The sequence below is a fragment of the Eriocheir sinensis genome, chromosome 30 (assembly GCF_024679095.1).
Source record: "Eriocheir sinensis breed Jianghai 21 chromosome 30, ASM2467909v1, whole genome shotgun sequence".
Classification (NCBI taxonomy): Eukaryota; Metazoa; Arthropoda; class Malacostraca; order Decapoda; family Varunidae; genus Eriocheir; species Eriocheir sinensis.
This window is the reverse complement of record NC_066538.1, coordinates 878,172-900,137: the sequence shown is the minus strand read 5'-3', so window position 1 is coordinate 900,137 and position 21,966 is coordinate 878,172. Positions and strand designations below refer to the sequence as shown.

General features: G+C 43.1%; 1 protein-coding gene and 1 long non-coding RNA gene across 3 annotated transcripts; one reads left to right on the top strand and one right to left on the bottom strand.

Annotated features, from left to right (window-relative positions):
• Positions 1-1,541: 1,541 nt before the first annotated feature.
• LOC127005378 (protein shisa-5-like) lies at positions 1,542-14,865 on the top strand. 2 transcript variants are annotated; one of them, XM_050874183.1, is made up of 6 exons: positions 1,542-1,705; positions 3,044-3,215; positions 9,352-9,660; positions 11,279-11,406; positions 11,913-12,086; positions 12,692-14,865. In XM_050874183.1, exons 1-6 carry the CDS (start codon positions 1,645-1,647, stop codon positions 12,742-12,744), a joined length of 897 nt encoding a protein of 298 aa, XP_050730140.1. In that variant the 5' UTR covers positions 1,542-1,644; the 3' UTR covers positions 12,745-14,865. The 2 variants fall into 2 exon arrangements, with proteins under 2 accessions (XP_050730140.1, XP_050730141.1); XM_050874184.1 differs by lacking the exon at positions 9,352-9,660 and adding an exon at positions 8,479-8,703.
• LOC127005379 (uncharacterized) lies at positions 12,882-19,998 on the bottom strand. Its single transcript, XR_007758448.1, has 2 exons — positions 19,802-19,998; positions 12,882-16,820 (listed from the first exon to the last, which is right to left on the bottom strand). It is a non-coding gene; the product is annotated as an uncharacterized LOC127005379 (long non-coding RNA).
• Between the last annotated feature and the right edge of the window lie 1,968 nt (positions 19,999-21,966).

The window sequence follows — 21,966 nt, the reverse complement described above, 5'->3', positions numbered from 1 at the left end:
GGATGGAGTATTCCTATTCAGTACTCATATTGGAATACACTGGAATACCGTATTTGAGTGTATTCATATTCTTATCCATTGGAATGTGAAGTATTTGTATTTATATTCAAATACACAACCCTTGCATTCACTCCATGCCTGGCGTATAGTGAATAAAAATGTTAGGAGTAGAAGTTAGGAGTTCTTTATTTACAAGCTGAGGTGGGTGGGGGGTTTGTGTGAAGGCTTATAGGCTACCCAAGCTTCTCTGAGCCTCGCCCTTATCACAGGCACCATGCTTTTACGAGAATTAAGTTCCGCTCGGCATTCAAATTGACGTTGGTATAGGCTAATAGTGTTTTTACTGTGTGTGTGTGTGTGTGTGTGTGTGTGTGTGTGTGTGTGCTCTAGCCATCGTCAGAATCTCGAAGAAGTACCAAAACACACACACAAAAAACTATCATAGTCAGGTAATTATATATTTGGACACCACCTCTGCCTCACAAACTCCACGGGGCCGCACGCCAAACTACGGTACCGCGCATAGCCAAGGACAGCCTGCGGAAATCCTGAAGGGTGTGGCGCTGGGTTCATACCGTGACACTGCTTAATTAGCCTTATTAGCTTATTATTCAGCATTTCCTCAGTGGTAGCGCAGGATATGTCGGTCTTCGGCGTTCTCCTATTACGGTATACGACTCCTCTGCTCCTCCTCCTCCTCCTCCTTGTTTGGTGTTAATGTATTTTATTTCAGCCTTTTGTTTTTGTTTATCTTATCGCTCGCAGGTCCTAATTCTGATCATCTCTGCTTATGGACTTATCTTCAGAGAGAGAGAGAGAGAGAGATCTTCCCAGTGACACTACTCTCCTTATCTTTCCTCTCGTGAACGCACCAAAAATACCACAACAGTCATCATTGTTGTGGAAATACCAACTTTTTCCCGTGACGTCACAGCTCATCGGCCCGCCCCTTATGACGTCACAGATTTTTTTCTCTCGTCTGAGCAGTTTATAGCAGGCGTTGAGCTGTCTCCCTCGCCGTGAAAGAAAGGAAGGGAGGAAAATATGTAGTTCAAGGCTTCATGAGTTTTCCCAGACACGTCATAGGCTGCTCCTTCCTTCCTCCTCCGTGACACCGTTGCCATGTTATCGTACTCAGAGCATCTCATTTTCTGGCTTCTGACTCATAATCATTGCCAAGAAACACCGATAACTAACCATTTTAACGATATCTATTTATGAAGCCAGTTTTGGAGTGGAGGAGATAGTTTTGTGTTGGTAATCGACATATACGAAAGGCTGAGTACGACAATCTGACAACGGTGTATAGGCTCGTGACGTCACCACTGCTAGATTATCGTACTCTGCATAGAATTTTCTGGTTTCTGACGCCTAACTAATGCCAAGAAACATCAGAAATTAACTATATGAACGATAAATATAAAGAAATCTCGTTATTGTGGCCCAGAAGACAGTTCTGGGTCGGAAGTCGGTAAATATAAGAGGTTGAGTACGACAATCTAGCAACCGCGTAAAGGCTCGTGACGTCACCGCTGGTCCTTCCTCCCTCCGTGACGTCATGACAACAAATAGTCTCGCCCAGCATCACGAAGAAGAAGGACGTGTGGCTCTCCTCTCCTCCTCGTACAGTGCTAATATTTCAACATGGAGGGCGCGAGGAGGCTGTTAATAAGCGGTGGACTGTTCTTCTGCCTCCTGCACGCGGGTGAGCCATGGCGGGGGGCTAGGAAAGGGGTATTAAGGGGCATCTTGTGGTTTAATTAATGGAGATGGCCTTGTTAGGAACGGAAGTGGCGGAAATTAGACGTGTATGAGACCAGTACAGACCTCATTACCTCGTGTTGTGACCTCCCATTCTTCTTGACCTCTGACCATTTGACCCGAGAACCATGGATATTCTCTCTCTCTCTCTCTCTCTCTCTCTCTCTCTCTCTCTCTCTCTCTCTCTCTCTCTCTCGTGACCCTGTGTGTCATGACCTGGACCTCCTGACCCCTGACGTGACCTGAGGACCATGGAACGCCGAGGAGTCCATTGAGAGTTTGGTGGCCTTGACCTGGCGAGGGCGTGAGTCATGGGCCTTCACGAAACAGGTCACGTGACTTTTGATGACCTTCCCCATTACTATTCTCTCTCTCTCTCTCTCTCTCTCTCTCTCTCTCTCTCTCTCTCTCTCTCTCTCTCTCTCTCTCTCCTCCCCCATCCACCTGACCCCCATGACTCGAGGACCATAGAAGGCCAAGAAAACTGTAAAATCATTCATCTGTTTCATATCCCTGTGTGTGTGTGTGTGTGTGTGTGTGTGTGTGTGTGTGTGTGTGTGTGTGGCCTTGTGAGTCATGCAGTGTAACAAAACCTGACACTTGACATTTACTGCTCAGGAGGTAAAAAAAAAAAAAGTTCTATTGTTAATGACTCCATTGTAATTTCTTTTGTTTGTATTGTTACTGATTAATATTCATATACATACATATATACATACCAATACACACATACTTCTTACTTTTCCAGCTTCTATTTTTTTCACTTCATATTTTTTTATTACATACATAAATGCACACATATACATACTTACATACTCATATAATATACATACATACATCTTACTTTACTACTAACACTTATTCATTTCATAGTTTGGTTTATTTTTTTATTACATATACAAATACATACATTCATACATACATACATACATACATACATTCAAACATCTTACTCTTGTTTCCAAAGGTCACAAAGGCGATTAATCAGCTGAATTTTCTGTTTTTACCATCCAAGCATTTTCTAGTTCAAACATGTGTCATATTGTGTGTGTGCGCTTTTGTTTCATCCTCTCCCTACTTCATAAATATCCATGTATATATTTTTAGTTGTGTATATCGTTGAATTTTTTATGTATTTTATATTTATATTTCTGAACTCTTCCTTTTTTTCACCATCCTGGCTTTTCTAGTTCAAACTCACATCATATTCAGTGTGTTCATATGTTTATGTGCATGTGTGTGTGTGTGTGTGTGCGTTTGTTTCACCCTTTGCCTTGCGCAGGGTCGGCCACACGGTGCACTCGCGAGAACTTCTTTGGGCAGACTGAGTACTTCTACTGCCCCGAGGACGGAGATGCCTCGAAGCAGTACTGCTGTGGGTATGGGGACAACAAGTACTGCTGCTCAACCATCTCACAGATCGACGAGGAGCTCCTGGACGACTTCATAGATAAGTAAGTGGACTAACAATGCATACTATTGCCTCTGTTTGTGTTCCATCCTTGTGCGTCTGGCATAGTGTGTGTGTGTGTTTGTGCTGTAGACCTCTCTTGCGGCCTCTTGTTTGTGTTGTGTTTGTTAGAGCAGCAGCGTCTAGTGGGTTTTTTTGTTTTCCCTTACTGTAAAAAAAGATGAGAAAAAATTAAACTATCAATACACCGCTCCATCTGAAACTGACCTCTCTTGCAGCCTCTCATTCTTGTTGTGTTTGTCGGAGTAGCAGCGTCTAGTGGGCTTTTGTGTTGCTGTGTTTGTTCTTTGCCCTTGTGCTGCCTCCCTCCCTTGCTGTTAAAAAGAAAAGAGACCACTCCATCTGAAATTGACCTCTCTTGCAGCCTCTCATTCTTGTTGCATTTCTTGGAGCAGCGGCATCTAGTGAGCTTTTGTGTTGCTGTGTTTGTTCTTTGCCCTTGAGCTGAGTCACTTGCTGCTCAAAATAAAAAAGGACAAAAGTATCAAGATGCCTCGCCATCTAAAATTGACCTCTTCATGCTTCTCAAATTCTAACTTCCTTTCACTTTCGGCTTTTTTGCTTCCCATTTTCTGTTGTCCTTGAGCTGCTTCCATTCATACATAAAAAAGACCTATTAAATGCGAGGTACCAAAGAAACTCAAGCAAGATGGAGGTGTTATTTCAATGGGATCACTTTGGGACTGATGGGAGTTTTCTGTCTGTGTGGTGGTGGTGGTACAGTACAGTACAGCCACACACCTTGGAAATCCCTTGGAGTGGCAAATGCTTCCTGCCTGAGTTGCTTGATACTTCTTAGCAGATCATTGTCTCAGTCTTGCTGGGGGAAGTTCATAGCTTTTTCAGAGGGATGGACTTGACAATGGCTCCATCCATTAACTTGAATATTATCAGGCTCTTAAGACATTCTACTCTCCTATCTCCTTAATTGCTGGTGTCAAGAGGTCCCAAGATGAAGTTCTAGAGGATATCTGTGAAGTTATCTATTCAATTTTCCTCCTTATGTTGACTTGAATGCGTTATACTTAGAAATACAAATACAATGATTTTTTTACCAAAACTGAAACTCCAGATGAGACTGTTTCCTTGTCGACGTTACCGAGTCTACCTTAGTCGTTCCATTCCTCATCCATGGACTCTGACTATGAATGTGTTGCTGCAGGAGGTTGTGTGTGTGTGTTGTCCTTGTTATAGTAGAGGTGTGTTGTAGCCTGTTAGTTTATGTGTGTGTGTGTGTGTGTGTGTGTTTCCCTTAGTTGTGTCTGTTCTCTTGTCTTGTGTTAAAATGTGTAGTCTGTGTTTTTGTGTATGTGTGTGTGTGTGTGTGTATGTTTCCCTTAGATGTGTCTGTTGTCTGTCATGTGTAGTTAGTAAAGGTGTTGGATATGGAAGCTAGTCTGTGAGTATGTGTGTGTGTGTGTGTTTCCTGTTCTGTCATGTGTTGGAAATGTGTAGTGAGTAACAGTGATAGATATGGAAGCCGTGTGCAGTACTAACATCACTAGACAGTTTATCATCAAATTTCATTCTCCTTCAGTTGATTTTACAGAATTATTCAACTGTACAAGCATAGCAACTTATATGCAAGGGATGTTTTCTGTGTGGCTTTGTAGTGTTTTCAAAGTGCATATTGTGTTTTCATAAGGGTGTGTTTGCCACTTGTAAGCATCATTCCAATCTGTGCTCCTGTCCGCAAGAAACATGTTAATAGCGCTAATTTCAGTCCTACTAGATAGAAAAGATTCCCCTAAAATTGATATTAAGTGACTTTTATCCACACTGGCTCATCAAGAGGACTTACTTTGGGGCTAAATTAATTCTTTTTATTTTCCCTTGATGCCCTCCCCTGGAATACAATGATAAATAATGATAATCTCGTTAAGTCACTGATCTTCTCAAGTTGATTCACATTAACCCAGTAGCTGCAGGGATCATGTCTCTTAACCCTTACATTACGGCGATCATATATATAAGTGCGCTACCACACGCCCCACCCGTACGGGGATCATATATATAGTGATCACATTTTACGCTCCCTACATTTCAAATATACCGCCAGTTCTTGACTCAGAAAAATGGTGGAGGCATCTGGCATCCGTACACACTCATTCGTCTCAGCGTGCGCCCTGCTGAAGGCTACAAATCATTTTCCACTTTTGTTCGGAATACATCTGTCATGTCTCGTGACGCATCAAGCAGTTCCTCTGCTCCGGCCGGAAGTAGAGCACGGGCGAATCAAAGTGACAGTGACTCTGATGACTGCTATGGTAGTGACATTGACAGAGGAGGGAGGGGCAAGTAGGGTGGGGGGGAGAGAGAGAGAGAGAGAGAGAGAGAGAGAGAGCAAGTGGGGTGCTTCCACGCGACACGTCACGGCCACGAGAAAATGAGCAATATTTTCGCCTGTCATAACTTTTTTACTGTTATTAGGAGAGACGTTTTATTACACCACCATATATACTAGATGAATATACAATTATTGCAAAGAAGAAAGACACCATTTCCACCTCTTAAATGTCTAAATTTTTCCCGTGCACACCATCCAGAGAAATATATCGCCACCCGTACTCTAAGGGTTAAAGGTCCCTCTAAGTGAGAAAAATGAGAAAAAAATCATCACTCGCTCAAACCATTTCATAATATGTATCAACGCATTTGTGAGCAGTTTATGTATCATCTATTTTGGGTGGTTTATATCATGGCAAAAATTTGGCCCGTCGCTGCTACCAGGTTAAATTCCTGTCTATTGTAGTGTGGCTTTGTTCCTCAGCTCAAAGTTTTTCAGAGTACGAATTTTTCCTGGTATGGAGTGAGTTCAGATAGGGATGATGCATAAACAAACCTGGTGTACATACCCTATCATTCTTTCACCATCTTTCATCTCACTCTCTCCTAAGCATTCTATAACCACTAATCTCTTTGAACAGCCAACACAAGAGTGGCCAGGATCGTGGTATGTGTGCTTTCAAACATCTGTGGTTGCTCTGCCCCGAGTACTGTATGGTTGAAGGTCTGACCCATTGCGTAGGGTAGGACCAGAGGCTTAGAATAGGGGAGCGTGGTTACCCTCATCACAGGCGCCTTGTTACCAGAAGAACCAGGGGTGTGGATTCGGAGTCTGAGTCAGTAAATACACCCCCGACTCCGACTCCTTAACGTAATCATTTATCGTGTAATGGAGTTGTGTAATTTTTTTCTTTTACATTATCTAGATGTTGTTGATATAGAGTACACGTAATTTGGATCTAAATACATGTAAGAAAAGGGACCTCAAGAAAGTCTACTAACACTACAGGCAGCATAAAAAAAAAAAAAAAAAAATAGATATTTGTAATAGAGGGGAGGGGCATGGGGGCCGGAGTTGGAGTCGGAGTCGCAACTTTAAAATTTCCCGGAGTCGGAAAATTTTAACTCCGACTCCACACCCCTGAGAAGAACCACTCGGAATTCAAATTGACAATGGCTTAGTAGTGTTTTTAGTGTGTGTGTGTGCTCGTTATCAGACCATCATCAGTTTAAATTTTGTACAGCTCTCCTGGTAACGACTTGGTGCCTGGTGATGAACATAGCCACACACTCCTTTGTTATGTTATGTTACCATGCTTTTACGAGAAGGTCCGCTCGGAATTCAAATTGACGTTGGTATAGTAGTGTTTTTAGTGTGTGTGTGTGTGTTCTAGGTATCGTCAGGATCTCAAGTAAGTGCCCAAAACACACTAAAAACTCTTATCATACCAGCATCAGTTTAAATTTCGTACAGCTCTCCTGGTAACAACTTGGTGCCTGGTGATGAACATAGCCACACACTCCTTTGTTATGTTATGTTACCATGCTTTTACGAGAAGGTCCGCTCGGAATTCAAATTGACGTTGGTATAGTAGTGTTTTTAATGTGTGTGTGTGTGTGTGTGCTGGGTATCTATCATCAGGGTCTCGAATAAGTACCCAAAACACACTAAAAACTCTTATCATACCAGCATCAGTTTAAATTTCATACAGCTGTCCTGGTAACGACTTGGTGCCTGGTGATGAACATAGCCACACTGCCCTATATTATGTCTCTGCGTAGGACCATAGATGACGTAGTGTGCCTGTTAGCCCTTATCACTAGCCCTGGAGTGTGCCTTGTTACCACACTTGACTGATATAGGTAATGGCCTTATTAATCTCTTTATGTTACCTTGTATATATATTTTCCTTTGGTTGAGTTTTTTTTGTGTGCTTCTTTCTCTTTGGTGAGTTGGTAAGTGAGAAAAGTGTGCCTTGGCTTTGGAAAATTCATGTCTATTATTACACCTCCTCCCGTCTTCTGTTTCCTTCTGTCTACATTCATCTTGTTTTGTTTCTCATGCATATATTTTGTAGTTTTTTGTGGCTCTACTTCATGTGAGTTTTTGAAAGAATTGAGGAAGGAGGAGGTGAAGGAGAAGTGATTTAACATGGCAGAAATCTGGGTTGGCTTCTTATCTCTGTCCTTAAAAGCTCTCTCATGTTGTTATCTTGTATGCATTTCCAGAGAGTCATATTTTTCCCTCTCTCTCTCTGCTTATCTTTGGTGGGTCACGACGATTTTACGATGAGCGGGTTTGGCTTTCAACATTATATTATCCTGTACGTGATATGCATTTTTCTTGAAGTTCTTTTATTATGCTTTTTGGTGAGTTATGAAAGGAGGTAAGGAAGGATGGTCCGCTGGCTTGACTCCATGGAAGTCTAACCTATGCCAAGTGGGTTTTATCACTATTTTGTCCTGTACGTGATATGCATTTTTCTTGAAGTTCTTTTATTATGCTTTTTGGTGAGTTATGAAAGGAGGTAAGGAAGGATGGTCCGCTGGCTTGGCTCCATGGAAGTCTAACCTATGTCGAGTGGGTTTGGCTTTCATCATTATTTTATCCTTTAAGTGATGTGCATTTTTCCTGAAGTTCTTTTATTATGCTTTTTGGCGAGTTATGAAGGGAGGTGAGGAAGGATGGTTGGTTGGCTTGGCTCCATGGAAGTCTAATCTTTTTTGCTTTTTATCAGCCTAACATTGGGACAGGTTGGGTCATATAGCCTGCAACACACACACACACTCACTTTGGGTTCAGGGCTCTGGGAGTGGCGGGTCAGCCTCGGGCACACCTCCCAGACACATCCACTTGTCTCCCTGTGGCACAAACTCACCACCATGCACAGACTCCTCACACACCATGACCCAGGTCGCTCCCTCACTTGAGACCGCTCGGTGACGGTTTTTATCATCAGAGGAGCCACAGGGGAGAAGGACGGGGGTAACTTATCCCTGGTCCCGGCAAAGCTTGAAGCAGAGCAGGACAGCAGTGATAGCAGCAGTAGCAGAAGCATCCTCGCCAACCTCAGAGACAAGCTCAACCGTACCATCGCAAGCATTAAGCAGGGTATTGGTGGGGCGGTTGACAGGGTAAAGCTGAAAACCAAGCAGAAGGTGAAGGACCGGATAGGCGAGTCACCGTAAGTCTGTCGGCGCTGCAAACCGTCACCCGTGCATTGAGACCGAGGCTTTGGTATGTGGATGAATGGCAGACCAGCTTCACCTCATCCCATGGTCGACAGGCATAAAGCTGCTGAACGATCAAAGTAAATACACTGACATCCTCCACCACTGTCTTGTATATTTAAAGCCACATGTTTGGCTCTAAAGAGAAGGATTTGCATCCTAAGACTCCAGTTTAAGCCTGAACCTGTTGCTTATGGTGCGTGAGGCTCGTGTGGCAGGACAGGCAAGGCTTTGTGTGCCCCTGAGTGAGGCATGTGTGGAGGTGTCTGCCTGAGTGCCTCGTGGCCCGCCTGGGAGTCCCTGCATGGTGAGGGTGCACCAGTGACCCAGAGTGTGAGTGTGTGAAGATCAGTGTTCTGTTACTCTTCCTCTGACAGCTGAAGTGTGTGTAGACCCTTATTGATTTTGAAAAGATTTTATTCCTTATTATTTTATTATTGGTGTGTGTTTGTGTGTGTGTGTGTGTGTGTGTGTCTCTAGGTGCCTGCCTGCACACACATGCATGCGCCCTTCCTCCCTGCCTTCCCTGAGCCCATTTGAAGGCCTTGAGGCTTGCTTTGTGTCTGCCTCTCATGGGTAAACTTTCCACCTGGTGTTGGCAGAGTCCCCTCAGTCCCTGTGGCCCTGGCCCAGGTGCAGGCCCCGCCAGACCCGGTGGTGCCCCAAACCGTGCAGCAGCAGGAGGGGGTGAGCTCCTCTGTGGACCGCATCAAGACCAAGTTGAACGGCACAGTGACTGCTGCCAAGGACAAGGTGAAGACCAAGATCGGCGACACTGTGGTGGCGGCCAAGGACAAGGTCAAGGCCAAGGTCAATGGCACAGTGGCGGCTGCCAAGGACAAGGCTAAACAGACGGTCAAAGACAAAGTCAAAGAGAAGGCCACCAAAAAGCTTGACCCGACGGGAGGGCAGTAAGTGTGTGTGTGTTCCGGTGCACCGCCCAGGGCTTGGCAGGCTTGGAGTTACTGTGTGTTGGATCAAGGTGAACCAGCAGCCCTGCCTCCTGCACCTGCAAGCTGCTTGACCTGCTGATAGTCTTGCCTTGGCTCCCAGGGTGATGCCTCTGCCTCCTGGCCACCCCACACAGCGCTGGGACCTTGAGGGAACATGGAAGTCTCACACCTAAATTTTCAACTAATGTTTCTTTTAAGCTGAAAAAACTTTTCCTGCAGTTAATTTACATTAATATTTATCTGTAAACCTTTGGGAGGAAAACAAGTGTAAAAATTCAAAATGAAGTGTGTATTTGAAGCTAATTTTATTCCTTTTGTCTTGTAATATTTAACAGGCATGGCTGTTAGCAAGGAAAATAACATTTAGCCTAGGTGTGAAGTTAGCACCACAGCCAGGAAGCCGCTGCTGAAGTGAAGGAGCTGACGAACCCTTCCACGGCATTCCCAGCGTGCATGTTAACCACAGCAGCTTGCCTCTCTTATTAATGGCTGTCACTGCCTACTTGGGGCTGTGGAGGAAGTGCAGCATGACAATAACCCTCACTGAATACCATAACTCCCTCATACCATTTCACAGAGGTCTAACTTGCTAATTTGCATTTGCCTATCTTATTTTATATTTACTTATTATGCACCCTTAACTATAAATATCTCATAAAATAACCAATCTGCTTTTAATTATTTGGCCCCATATGACCACTGGGGTTACGCCGCCATGATAATACCCCAGTTAATCAGTCAGTCCATCGTGTATTCAGTCAGTCAATCAATCAGTCATCCATTCAATTACTTGGCCATCCAGTTGACAGCACAAGCTCCTCAGTCATGGGTGTTTGTTTGCTGTTCATGCCCCAGTCAGCATGCCCATAGGTTAATGCAGTGTATAGGTTTGCACCATTCCAGTTGCTGTTCAGATAAGCTCCAAAGAGTGTGCTGGAGTTGCTCTGTTTAGTGCCGGAGATGGTGTTTTTTATATTATTACTGCATGTGTGTTGCCTGGACTATCTGTGTAGCTACCTCAGGTCTTGCTATTTACTCCTATCTCTCTATCTATTTTCTTTACTAATCTTGTCTCTGACATCCATGTTTATTCATCTTTTGTTCTCTCCAAGTCATCTGTTTCCTCCCATATGCAGATCTTGATTTCCTCACCTCTCTGGATAGTGTATTGTTTTGTTTTTGAGAGCCACAACCATTTAGGAATTGAAGTATGTATTGTAGGTGCAGTGTTAGCTAGTGATGGCTGGTTTGTGGATGGGAATGATGTGTATAGCCTATTGTGTGTTTGTGTGTGAAAGGCATATAAAGGGTGAGTTTCATTGTCCAATACAAACGAAATACTTCCCCAAGCTTGTCAGGATTTCTACAAACCCCAATGTTTGCAGAAATTTCTCATATTACTGTTTCTTGGCTTCTTTTTATACCACAACAAGCCATTTGCACTGTATAGAAAAACAAATAGACTTGGGAATGTGTTTAGTTTGAGAACAGAAAAAAGCTAATGTGTTGTGCTGTGGATCTGCTCAGACAAAGAGCAGGTTCATCTATCCTCTGCTAACACTCCCGTCCTGCACAGCTTGCCGACAATCTTGGGTGTGATCGCTGCCATCATCCTGGGCTTCATCGTGGTGTGTGTGGTGTGCTGCTGCCTCTGCCCCTTCTGCCTCATCTACAAGAAGCGCAACCGGGGAACCGTGCACAACCGTAAGTGATCCCGGGAATAGGTTATCAAGTGTCTCTTTTTGAAGGGTTGTAACTTTACACTTTGAACAGTAACCTCCGGAATACCTCACAGCTTAGTTATTCATCCCAGTCATTCATTTCTAAGCTTAGTTAGTCACCTCACATTCTACCTATTCATGATAAACTCTAGTGTACATTTTTTTTTTCTTCCAATATTCATCTCTCTTTTCTTCTGTCTTATATGATCTCTTCTCATTTCTTCTTTTCCCTTCTATTATTTCTTTTCTTTTTCTCTTCGTCAATATTTTCTCCTCCTATATTATCTCCTCTTCTCTCGCATATTATCTCTTCTCTCCTCCTTCTGTCATGTGATCTCTTCTCATTTCTTCTCTTCCCTTCTATTATTTTTCTCTTCAATGTTTTCTCTTCTCTTTTCTCTATTATTTCTTCCTATATTATCTCCTCTCGCATATTATCTCTTCTCTCTTATATTCTCCTATATTCATTTCTTCCTCTCTTTCCGACAGCTAACCCGGATGTGTCAGTGATGCAGCCGCTCCAGAACCAGCCCCAGGGCTATGCCCCACCGCCCCAAGGTGCCCCGTACCCCGCCCAGCCCGCCCTGTACCCTGCCCAGCCCGCCCCATACCCCACCCAGCCCGGCTACCCGCCCCAGCCTTACCCACCCCAGCCGTACCCAGGTATGTTGTCTACTTGTTAAACGTGTTACCGACTTGTTTTGTGGGTTTATGTGCCTTTTCCTTTATTTTTTTTTTATTATTGTTTACATACTGTGTATTATATTTGCTGTTTTATTCAGTTTTCTTTATTTCCTCGTTTGTTTGTGTATGATATGTTTTTTTACTTGATTATAGTGTGTGTAATAATAGTAGTAATCATAATAATAATGGTGAAGATCAAGCAGGAATTATAGTACAAAAGCATCACTCAATCAGCATCTTTTATTTGTTTTTTTACTTTTAACAACCTCTTTTTTTTTTTTTTTTTCATTACCTGTAACTTTTTTTCTTTTTTCTTTATTTACTTCCAACAGCATTTATTTTCATTAGTTGTAACAGCCTTTTTTTTCCTAACATCCTTTATTTTCATTACTTCTAAGACTTTTTTTTTATTTATTTACTTCTAACAGCATTTATTTTCATTACTTCTAACAACCTTTTTTTTTCTTTATTTATTTACTTCTAACACCATTTATTTTCATTACTTCGAACAGCCTTTTTTATTTATTTTTTTATTTATGTATTTTATCACTTCTAACCGCCATCTCTCCCTTCCTTTCCAACAGATCAGCCGCCAATGTACACGGAGAAACAGCCGCCCTACAACCCCACATACTAGGGCGCACATGGCCATGGGGTGGGGTGGGGGGGTTGACAAGGCATGCGTGTGTGAGTGAATGTGTGTGTGTGTGTGTGTTCTTTAACCATACTAGCAGGAGAGGGATGTGGTGGGGTGTTCCAAGTGCTCTTCCAAAATTTCTCCTCCGAAGTTTTTTTTAAGGATAAGTTATGTAGGGTCTGTCCGCTGATTGGTACAGGTGCCTTTCCAATCCGTACTCATGTCGGAAAAGATTGATGTCGATAGTCCAGTAGTTCAGAGTCATGTGGTCCTTCTCTGCCCCCATGCTCCTTCCTCTACTGAAACGGCAAGTCGGAATTTAGGCAGAGAGGACATCTTAATCCCCTCAACACTGGACAAATTCATTTTCATATCTCAGTGCAGTGTCAGGTCCATATTCTTAGAGGTATCAGGCTCCAATTACTACTTTTTTCCAAGGCCACAGCGAAGATTAACTGGGTCTTCATGGGTGGTTATCCAGTTCAGGGTGCAGAGGTCATGTAAAACTGTCACTAGCATCACAGAGCAGTCCATGAAAAGCCCAACAACTTCTTCTACGAGAGCCTTTTCAAGCAGGTGAACTTAAGGGTCGATACATTTAAGAATACGTAGTTTGATCCTCCTCAATCAATAGACAAGTTTATTTTCATATCTCATTGCAATTTCATCTTATCTGAACTCTACACACGTTCTTTTTCCCATATCACATTTTAATCTCCTCAAACACTCGACAAGTTTATTTTACGTACCCTCGTACTTTTCCCGACATGAGCACGCGTTGGACGGTGCATGGTAGGAATTCCTGGACCTACAGACTGGTGGTTTTCCATGGCAGCTGACTTCCTGTGGGATACGGCACTCCACTAACAATGATGGTGGTGACAGCCCTACGATGTTGTGTTCGAATCTCGTTTAGTCATGTAACTTAAAATGATGCTTTAGTGGTTATAAGTTTGATCAATGGCAGGTGTTTGGTTGTGTGTGTGAGCTTCATTTTAGTGTTCATGATAGAGGCCACTGACAGCCCTGGACTTCATCTACAATTCTAGATTCTAAAACGGCAATTCTCACATGTGTTTGTATTGATTTACGATGTGTTGTGTTATGTATCTCGAGAGGGACAGTCATGTATCTTCCTTGTACTTCATACCTTTAAATCAGGCTATTTTTTATATAAGAATTTGTTTATGATGTGTTATCATGTATCTCAAGAGGGACAGTCATGTATCTTCCCTATACCTTAAAATCTGGCTATTTTTTTAAATAAGAATTTGTGGTACTTTATCATGTGTTCTGTGTGTATCTTGTCATATGTATCACAAAATGGCCAGTCCTGTCATCACACATGTGGCTTGGCTCATCAAAGTACATCAGCAACAGTTCCCTGCTGCTGTACTGCCACATGTGTTACAGAGCCTTGTTTGTACACCTTCCTGAGGAGTGTTACTTTGGCATGACTCCGGCCAGGCACACCGATCCACCTGGCTCTAGCCTCAGTGCTCCCTTTCTGCACAGTGCCACATGGGGGTGAGGGGAGATTGGAGATGAGTTGCTAGATGGGAGATGCCAAACAGGGCCACTGAGTCCCTGCAATGAGATTAGAGTGAGGTGGATCAATTGTTTTGTGTGCAAGTGTACGTCAGGGTTCATTGTTGCTGTGGTTCTGATTTGAGCCTTGGTCGTGTTGAGAGTGAGGTGAGAGCAGTGATAGAATATTAAGTGAGCGTTTGCTGTCTGGCTGGAGGTAGGTTGTCGTGGTGCTCTACTTTGTAAAGGATTCTCAACCACCCTGTTCATATTAAGCCTGGAGTAACGAGCCAGCCAACACTGCAATGCTTATGCACAAGCCAGGGCTGCTGCACACCTCCACTCAGCCTCCCCGCCAGGCTGCTGCCCAGCCGTGTGGTCCCAGTGTGATGACCACCCAGCTCTTGTTGATTGTTATACCACAAAACATACTCACTACTCTTTACTGACCTATTTAAGCTCTAATCTAAACTGACTTGAGATTACTACTTTAATGTTGCAAAATCCATATGTATGTTCATATATATATATATATATATATATTAGCTTTACTCTCTTTTATAACTATTATAATAAATATTACGTGACAGTGAACGTGTTTTAGATGTTAAGAAAGGCTGACATTATATTTTCGCTGCCTCCTGTTTGAAACAAAATAAACAAGAAAACTGAGAAAGTGTCATCAAGTCCCATTGGTCAGCTGAGAAGCAGCACTCTCTGGGATGCTCAAGTGTTCCTGCATAGTAATGTTGTGTAGACTATGACATTGATACAGACTTGACAAAAGCAGATGGCGAGGGCTTGTCTGTCATCTGTTTGGGGTGGATCATCCTTGGACTATTCTGTTTCTGTGTTAAGACGAAAAGGATCATCAGTAATAGTATTTGTTGATGCCGGCCTTAATCTGCTGTATACTGTACAGGGAAGTACAGTACAGTGGGGGGAGAGTACAGATGGGATGAACGGAGCTCATAATTAAGGTCCACCATGCACCTGACCATATGTTCATTTTCTTTTGGCCGTGCATTGTGCCAGCACCATGCACTCATTAGGGTGATGTCATGTCCTCAGCTCACAGCCAACACATGCCCTCAGTGCTCTAATAGCTTGTATGGTGCACAGACTTGTCTCATTGGTCAGAGCCCCTTCCTCTTCCTGGTCACAAGTTGCTCTGGCTTTAAGGTCACTACTTTAATTATGGGTGAAAATAAGTCTCACACTTGAAACAATGGCATACATTATTGAACTACTCAAACATGAAGCAAATCTGTTTTATAAGAGCTGTGTATGGGACTGGGTGAGCCCCACAGCCAGAGCACCTGGTGACCAGTGAGTGAGGGGACACCGTGCAAGCAACAGGAGCACTGAAGGTGTGTGATGACCGTGTGCTGGAGGACATGACATCACTCTGATGGGCGAGGGACAGCAGATTGCACTGGCACAAACAATACGAAAGGGAAGGGCACTGATTTGTGTCACCAACGCCCTGGTCAGGTGCCTGGCATACACTAATGATGAGCACCGTCACAACGGCCTGGCTGGCACCCCATTGCCGCCACACGCCTGGAAACACCCAAATCATTAGCACGCACAATACAAACAAATCTGAAAGCAACCTACATAAAAATCATTAAATAGATATTAATAAAGGTGGACAAGACTTATGACAAAGTAGTAGTATATGACCTATGGATCTTGGGCCTGGAGAGAGGATGGTATACTGAGCAGAATGCAGTGCCACCAATAACAGAACAAGGCCGACACAAGCAAGTACGTATGGAGACTTTCAAAACAAGGATGTTCCCACCATTACTGCTACACAACCCACCTTGGTAACACTTGGCAGCATTTCATCGCCCAAGTACGCATCTTTGACAAGCCTTTCATAGGATTTTGGGCGTTTCCTGAGGTAGTTTAATGACCCTGGTGGTCATTTGATCCTTCCTCTGTACCAAGAATCTAAATAGCACTCATTAGAACCAAACTTATCTCCATTTTGACCTTTGAAAATAATTTATGTGAGAGGCGAAGGAGTTTGACAATACTGGCTTATGACACCCAGCTGTTCCGCTCTTTTACATTTAACATTCTCAGTCTGTCTTTCTCTCTGTGTAAAAATGATTGAGTTGGCTATCGATAAAACAAGCTGACGGAGGTAGAGCAAAGATCCATGGCAAACCCTGGGCATGAATTCAAGGCTACTAAGGATTATGGGGAATGGAAGAAGACCAACACATGCAAGTCTATATAAACCCTTGCAAAAAGAATAAAAATTAAAAAGATATGCCTGTTCCACCATTACTTTGGGCCAGAATCATGCACGTATTAGGGTGATGTCATATCCTCAGCTCACAGCCAACACACGCCCTCAGTGCTCTAACAGCTTGTATGATGCATAGACTTATCTCATTGGTCAGTGCCCCTTGCTCTTCCTGGTCACAAGGTCCAAGAAGTTGTGTCCAGAAACAGATCATCCCAGGTCTTGCCAAAGGTGAGACGGGTGTGTCCTCACGGCAGCGAATGATGTGTGTATCTGCTCGTCCAGCCACCTGTGGAGAGGAAGAATGATAAGTGGAGGAAAGGACGGAGGAAGAAAGAGAAATGAAGGAATGTAGGGAGGATGTGAGTGATGAATGAATAGAGGGAGAAAGAGAAGTAGAGGAATGGAGGAAGCAATAAGGCCAAAGTCTATATTCTTCAAACACTTTGGGGCTCACACCAGGCTTGGGTTCAAGCACATTTTTTGTACTCGAGTCCAAATGCGATTACATTGCAATATCACGAATCCAAGTACGAGTTCAAGTACTCAGGTTTACAACTGAACTCGAGTTCAAGTACGACTTCTTTTGTATTGTACTCAAATCCAAGAACAAGTACTTTTTTACTGATTTAACTAAGATTTTTTCTGCTTTTTTGCTTTTGCCAAGTGGCAAACTGCCAACCCCTCTTTGCCCTGAGGCACCTCACATGATTTCAGTGTCACCTCCCAGGTCACCTGGCCTCCCTAAGGCTCAAGCTTGAGCTGCACCTTTGTTTACCCCTCGCTGAATGGGTTAGGAGCTTGCCGCAACAGCCGGGTCACTACAGAGTCGTCTCGTTTGGCTGGATTTAATAATGGGGCAGTTGAGGGGGGCAAGGCCTCCCCGTAGGAGGTTGAGTTAGGTTTCATTTGGTCAGATCAAAATAATAGAGGGTCAAGGGGGAGCAAAGACCCCCATAAGTTACCTTACAAGTGTTGGGTATAATTAATGTTGATAAAAGGAATTAAAGCAGCCAGGCCTTCTGTATTGATAACAATTCTGCCATATTTACTGCTTCCCACCAAAGTGGTTTCAGCCCCACTATGCTGGCAGCACTCTGCAGGGCCGTCAAGAATGTAATAATGAACTTAGCACGGAAAATTATCCTCAGTGCACAAGTTTGTAATGTCATAGGATTTAATGAAGAAGTGAGTGATGTATGCAACCAGCCCATACTACTTAATAAAATGATCTCTACACTCTTTCCTATTCATTGCCAGGAGGTTTGAAGGGAACAGAATACACTTGTGACAACAGAGAAGCAGTTGGTGAAGAAGGGATTTACAGATAAGTATTGTATCTCATAGTCCTTAGTCTCCTCCATATCACACACAATGCAAACCTAAAATCCGTGCCAAATGTGCAAAAACCAGCCAGGACCTGGGGGATCATGCCCCAGCTGCCCCAAGCAGAATGTAAACAACAACTGTGACCAGTGCCCAGAGTGTGAAAAGAACATAGCTACCAACGCATTAAGCATTGAGTGTAACTGTTGTGAGAGATGGGTCCACTTCAGATGCTCCAAGTTGACCAGACAACACTTTGACAGCATTATGGTCTGTTCACTTAAGTCCGATCCAAGCTGACAACATAAACCTAAGTGTGTTTGCAAGTTGAGTGATGATTGGCTACTGCTATGGCTTCCAAGTTTTCTTTAACCTCTGTTTGTGTTTATCTCATGCAGCACTTTCTGCTAATCTACACTGTGCTTACAAATACACTTAGGTTTATGTTGTCAGCTTGGGTCAGACTTATAGTGGGGAGGACTGTGACACCATGTGGTTTTGCCAGTCCTGCCATGTGAAGGTAGCTGCCTCTCTCAGCAATGGAAAAATTCCAAACAGCAGCAAAAGGTCAACATACAGCACCATACAGTTGATGCCTCAGTCAAAACCTCAAACAGTGCTGATGACCTAATCACTGAAAAGCTAAACTGCCTGGAGAGACAAGTAAGTGATATCTGGGCAGACATGGTCCAGCTAGTAAAACAGGAAGTTACAGCAGCCATAGAAGTGCACATGGAAGAATTCTATGAGAGACAGAAGTGCATTATAATTCATAATGTACCTGAACCCAAGGATAGACTTACTGCCATGAAAAAAGAAGACAAAGACATCCAGACCATTGCTAGACAGTTCCTAGAAGTCGACAGAGTCAACATAACACAGGCATTCAGACTTGGTCGGAAAACTCAGCAAGGAACAAACAAACCCAGACTGCTAAAAGTTAAAGTGGAGAATGAAAGAAGCCGCAGCCAGATGCTGAGAAATGCAAAGAAGTTAAGGACTCTGAGCCGTGATACGCACCCAACAGAGGGCAACATCTACATATCACCTGACATGAGACCGAAACAATGTGAGAACAATAAACTCTGCCTTGCAATGGTCGATAAGAAACGAGAGACTGGAAATGAAAACTGGATGATAAATAACGGGAAGATTGTAGAAAACCCCCACCCAGTAGAGGCTGGAGAGGGGTCATTAGATGCAACCACCTCGAGCAGTACAAATGTAAAAAATGTAGAAATAGATAAGAAACTAAAGGATCTCGCTAGAATTAGTTCTCACATAAAGAGTTGTAATAATAGTTTCTTCATGGTACAAATGGTTATAAGTCCAATAATCTCACAGAGCCTGATATGTGCAATTCCTCACCCCAAAAATTGTCACACAAACACACACTCTTCCAAACCACAAACACAACAAGAAGTGGCCACTCCAAACAAATATACAGAGATGTAACAAAACACAAACACAAAACACTTTCACACACAGTTGTAAATACATGGAACTCACTACCAGAACACATACTTAATGCTACATCCACAACATCATTCAAGAACAAATATGACAAACACGAAAAGTAGACATTTGCGACGGAAATGAGGTACAAAATCGTGCAATTCATTACATCTATCACCAGAAAAACATGAATTACGTGAGAAAATCGTTGGATGGGTGAAACCGTAAATTGTCCCTCAATAATACCAATCTTCACCCCGGGCCATTTAGTAGAGTATATATATAGCGTCAAATTACTCCAGGGATCGACACACTGCCGCACCCTTATCCTGGCACAACTTCCTCACGTCCCTCATCTTGTAAATTGTCAAAACTCAGAAGAGGAAATTTGGAAGAGGAAATTTGGTCTCCAGAACACCCACGGCTCCCATTATGCTGTTTAGTGGTCTATATAATATTGTAACTAATTCCAGACACGTGTTTCCTTACCCTTATCCTAGCCCATGGTCCTCACGTCCCTGTGGCGCGGTGGTGTCTTGGAAAGCGTACAAGATATGGCTGCCTGGTGCACGGGAGTCAAACTGTACGCGCCATGACAGATGACAGCTCTTCCTCCTCCTCTTCTTGTGTCCTGTCTTGTGTCGCCCAACGTTACCAGATTGTCGTACTCATAACATTGTATTTTCCGGTTTCTGGCCCATAAATATTGCAAAAAAGAGCATCAATAATTTCCTATTTTAACAATAATTATAAATGCAAATCGTTATCTTTGTGGGTGCGGTAGTTTTTGGTAAGAAATCGGCAAAAACAATATGGTGATCTCTTCCAAGCTCGAGCGCAGTGTATGAATGTGAATGCAAGAAATTACAGGTGGTTGTGTGTCAGATGTGATTGATTGATTGACTGATAGTTTATTGTTGCAGGTAAACAACAAGGGAGATGGGAGGAACATGCCATCCCAACCCCCAGGCAGGACAGTGTGTGATTATACAACTATTAGTACATGTGTAGGTAGCACCATGAAACTAAAAAGATACAATGGTAGGAAGGAATGCACAACAAGGGAGGGGGGCGGTACCTGCCGGCCTCCCCCCGGACAAGAAGAAAATAAAATGTGGGGACGGAGAACATTGGAAACAACACTGAAAAACAAGCCCGCTACTCACTGCTCCTAAAAAAAGTTAGAGGAGTGGCCGAAAGATAGGTCAACTTCGGGAGGAGAGGTGTCCTGATACCCTCCTTTTGAAAGAGATCAAGTCGTAGGCAGGAGGAAATGCAAATGAAGGAGGATTGTTCCGGAGTTCACCAGCGTGAGGGATGAAAGAGTGAAGATGCTGGGTAACTCTTGCAAGGGATTCTTGTGAGTCATGCTCGGGGTACTCGGCACACGCAGTGATGTATGCACCTCCGCGGGGCAGCTGAGTGCAGAGATCGGGTAAAACTATCAATGGAATCACAAAACAGTCCATGAAAAGCCCAGGAACTTCCACGAGAGGCTTTTCAACCAGGTGAACTGAAGTAGGATACCGATACGTTTCAAAATATGAGGCTAAATACGAAGATTTCTCCAGAATTTCTTCGCCCTGACAATACCACAGGACCAAGAAGGCGCAGAGTATATGTTAATAACGATGAATTTCAATGCTCTTTATGGAGAAGTAAAGTAAAATCGATGAATACGAGGTTTGTTTGCTCTCGAGTCTCTTTAGCTTGACAATGAACGAAAGTAGCGAGAAATCTTACTAAATATGTCCGTAACTATTGCTTTGAAGAACTGTAAATGTATCGAAATCATAAGAATAAGTCAGAAGATTGTCCAAAATTCTCTTCATTCTTAATATGTGTCGAAAAAACGAAAAATCTTACTAAATATATCCGTAACTATTGCTTTAAAGGAATGGAAATGTATATTAATCATAGGAATATGTCACAGAGGTTATCCACAATTTTCTTCATCCTTAGAATGTATCGAAGAAACGAAAAAAGTGATTAAATATGTCCGTAATTATGACTTTTAAGAACTGTAAATGTATCTTAAGTATAGGAACAAGTCAGAGGTGTGTTCTAAGTTCTTTTCAATGATTCAAATTCTCTCAACTGACGAAGGAACGAGGGAAGCAAAGAATACACATGCAACTATCAATTTCCAGGCCTGTGAATGCATTATAATCACAGCAATACGTCAGAGGCATGCCACAAAAGTCTTTTCACTCTTAAAATACCGCAGGAACGACGTAGGCAAGGAATACACATGCAACTATCAATTTCCAGGCCTGTGAATGCATTATAATCACAGCAATACGTCAGAGGCATGCCACAAAAGTCTTTTCACTCTTTAAATACCGCAGGAACGACGTAGGCAAGGAATACACACACAATTGTCAATTTCCAGGCCTGTGAACGTACTATTATTATTACAGGAGTAAGATCCGTATTGTAAGACGCTTTTGGCTCCCACTTTAACTATTTCCAAAGGCCAAAAAGGAGAGCAGTCGGGTTCTCATGAGTGGTATTTTAGGTTCATGGTACAGAGGAAGGGTCAAACTGCCACCAGGGTCAGAAAACTACCCCTGGAAATGCCACCAAACTCCTATATAAGAAAGCCTTGTCAAATATGCGTTCTTGGGCCCCGAAGTCTTCAGTATATACATAAG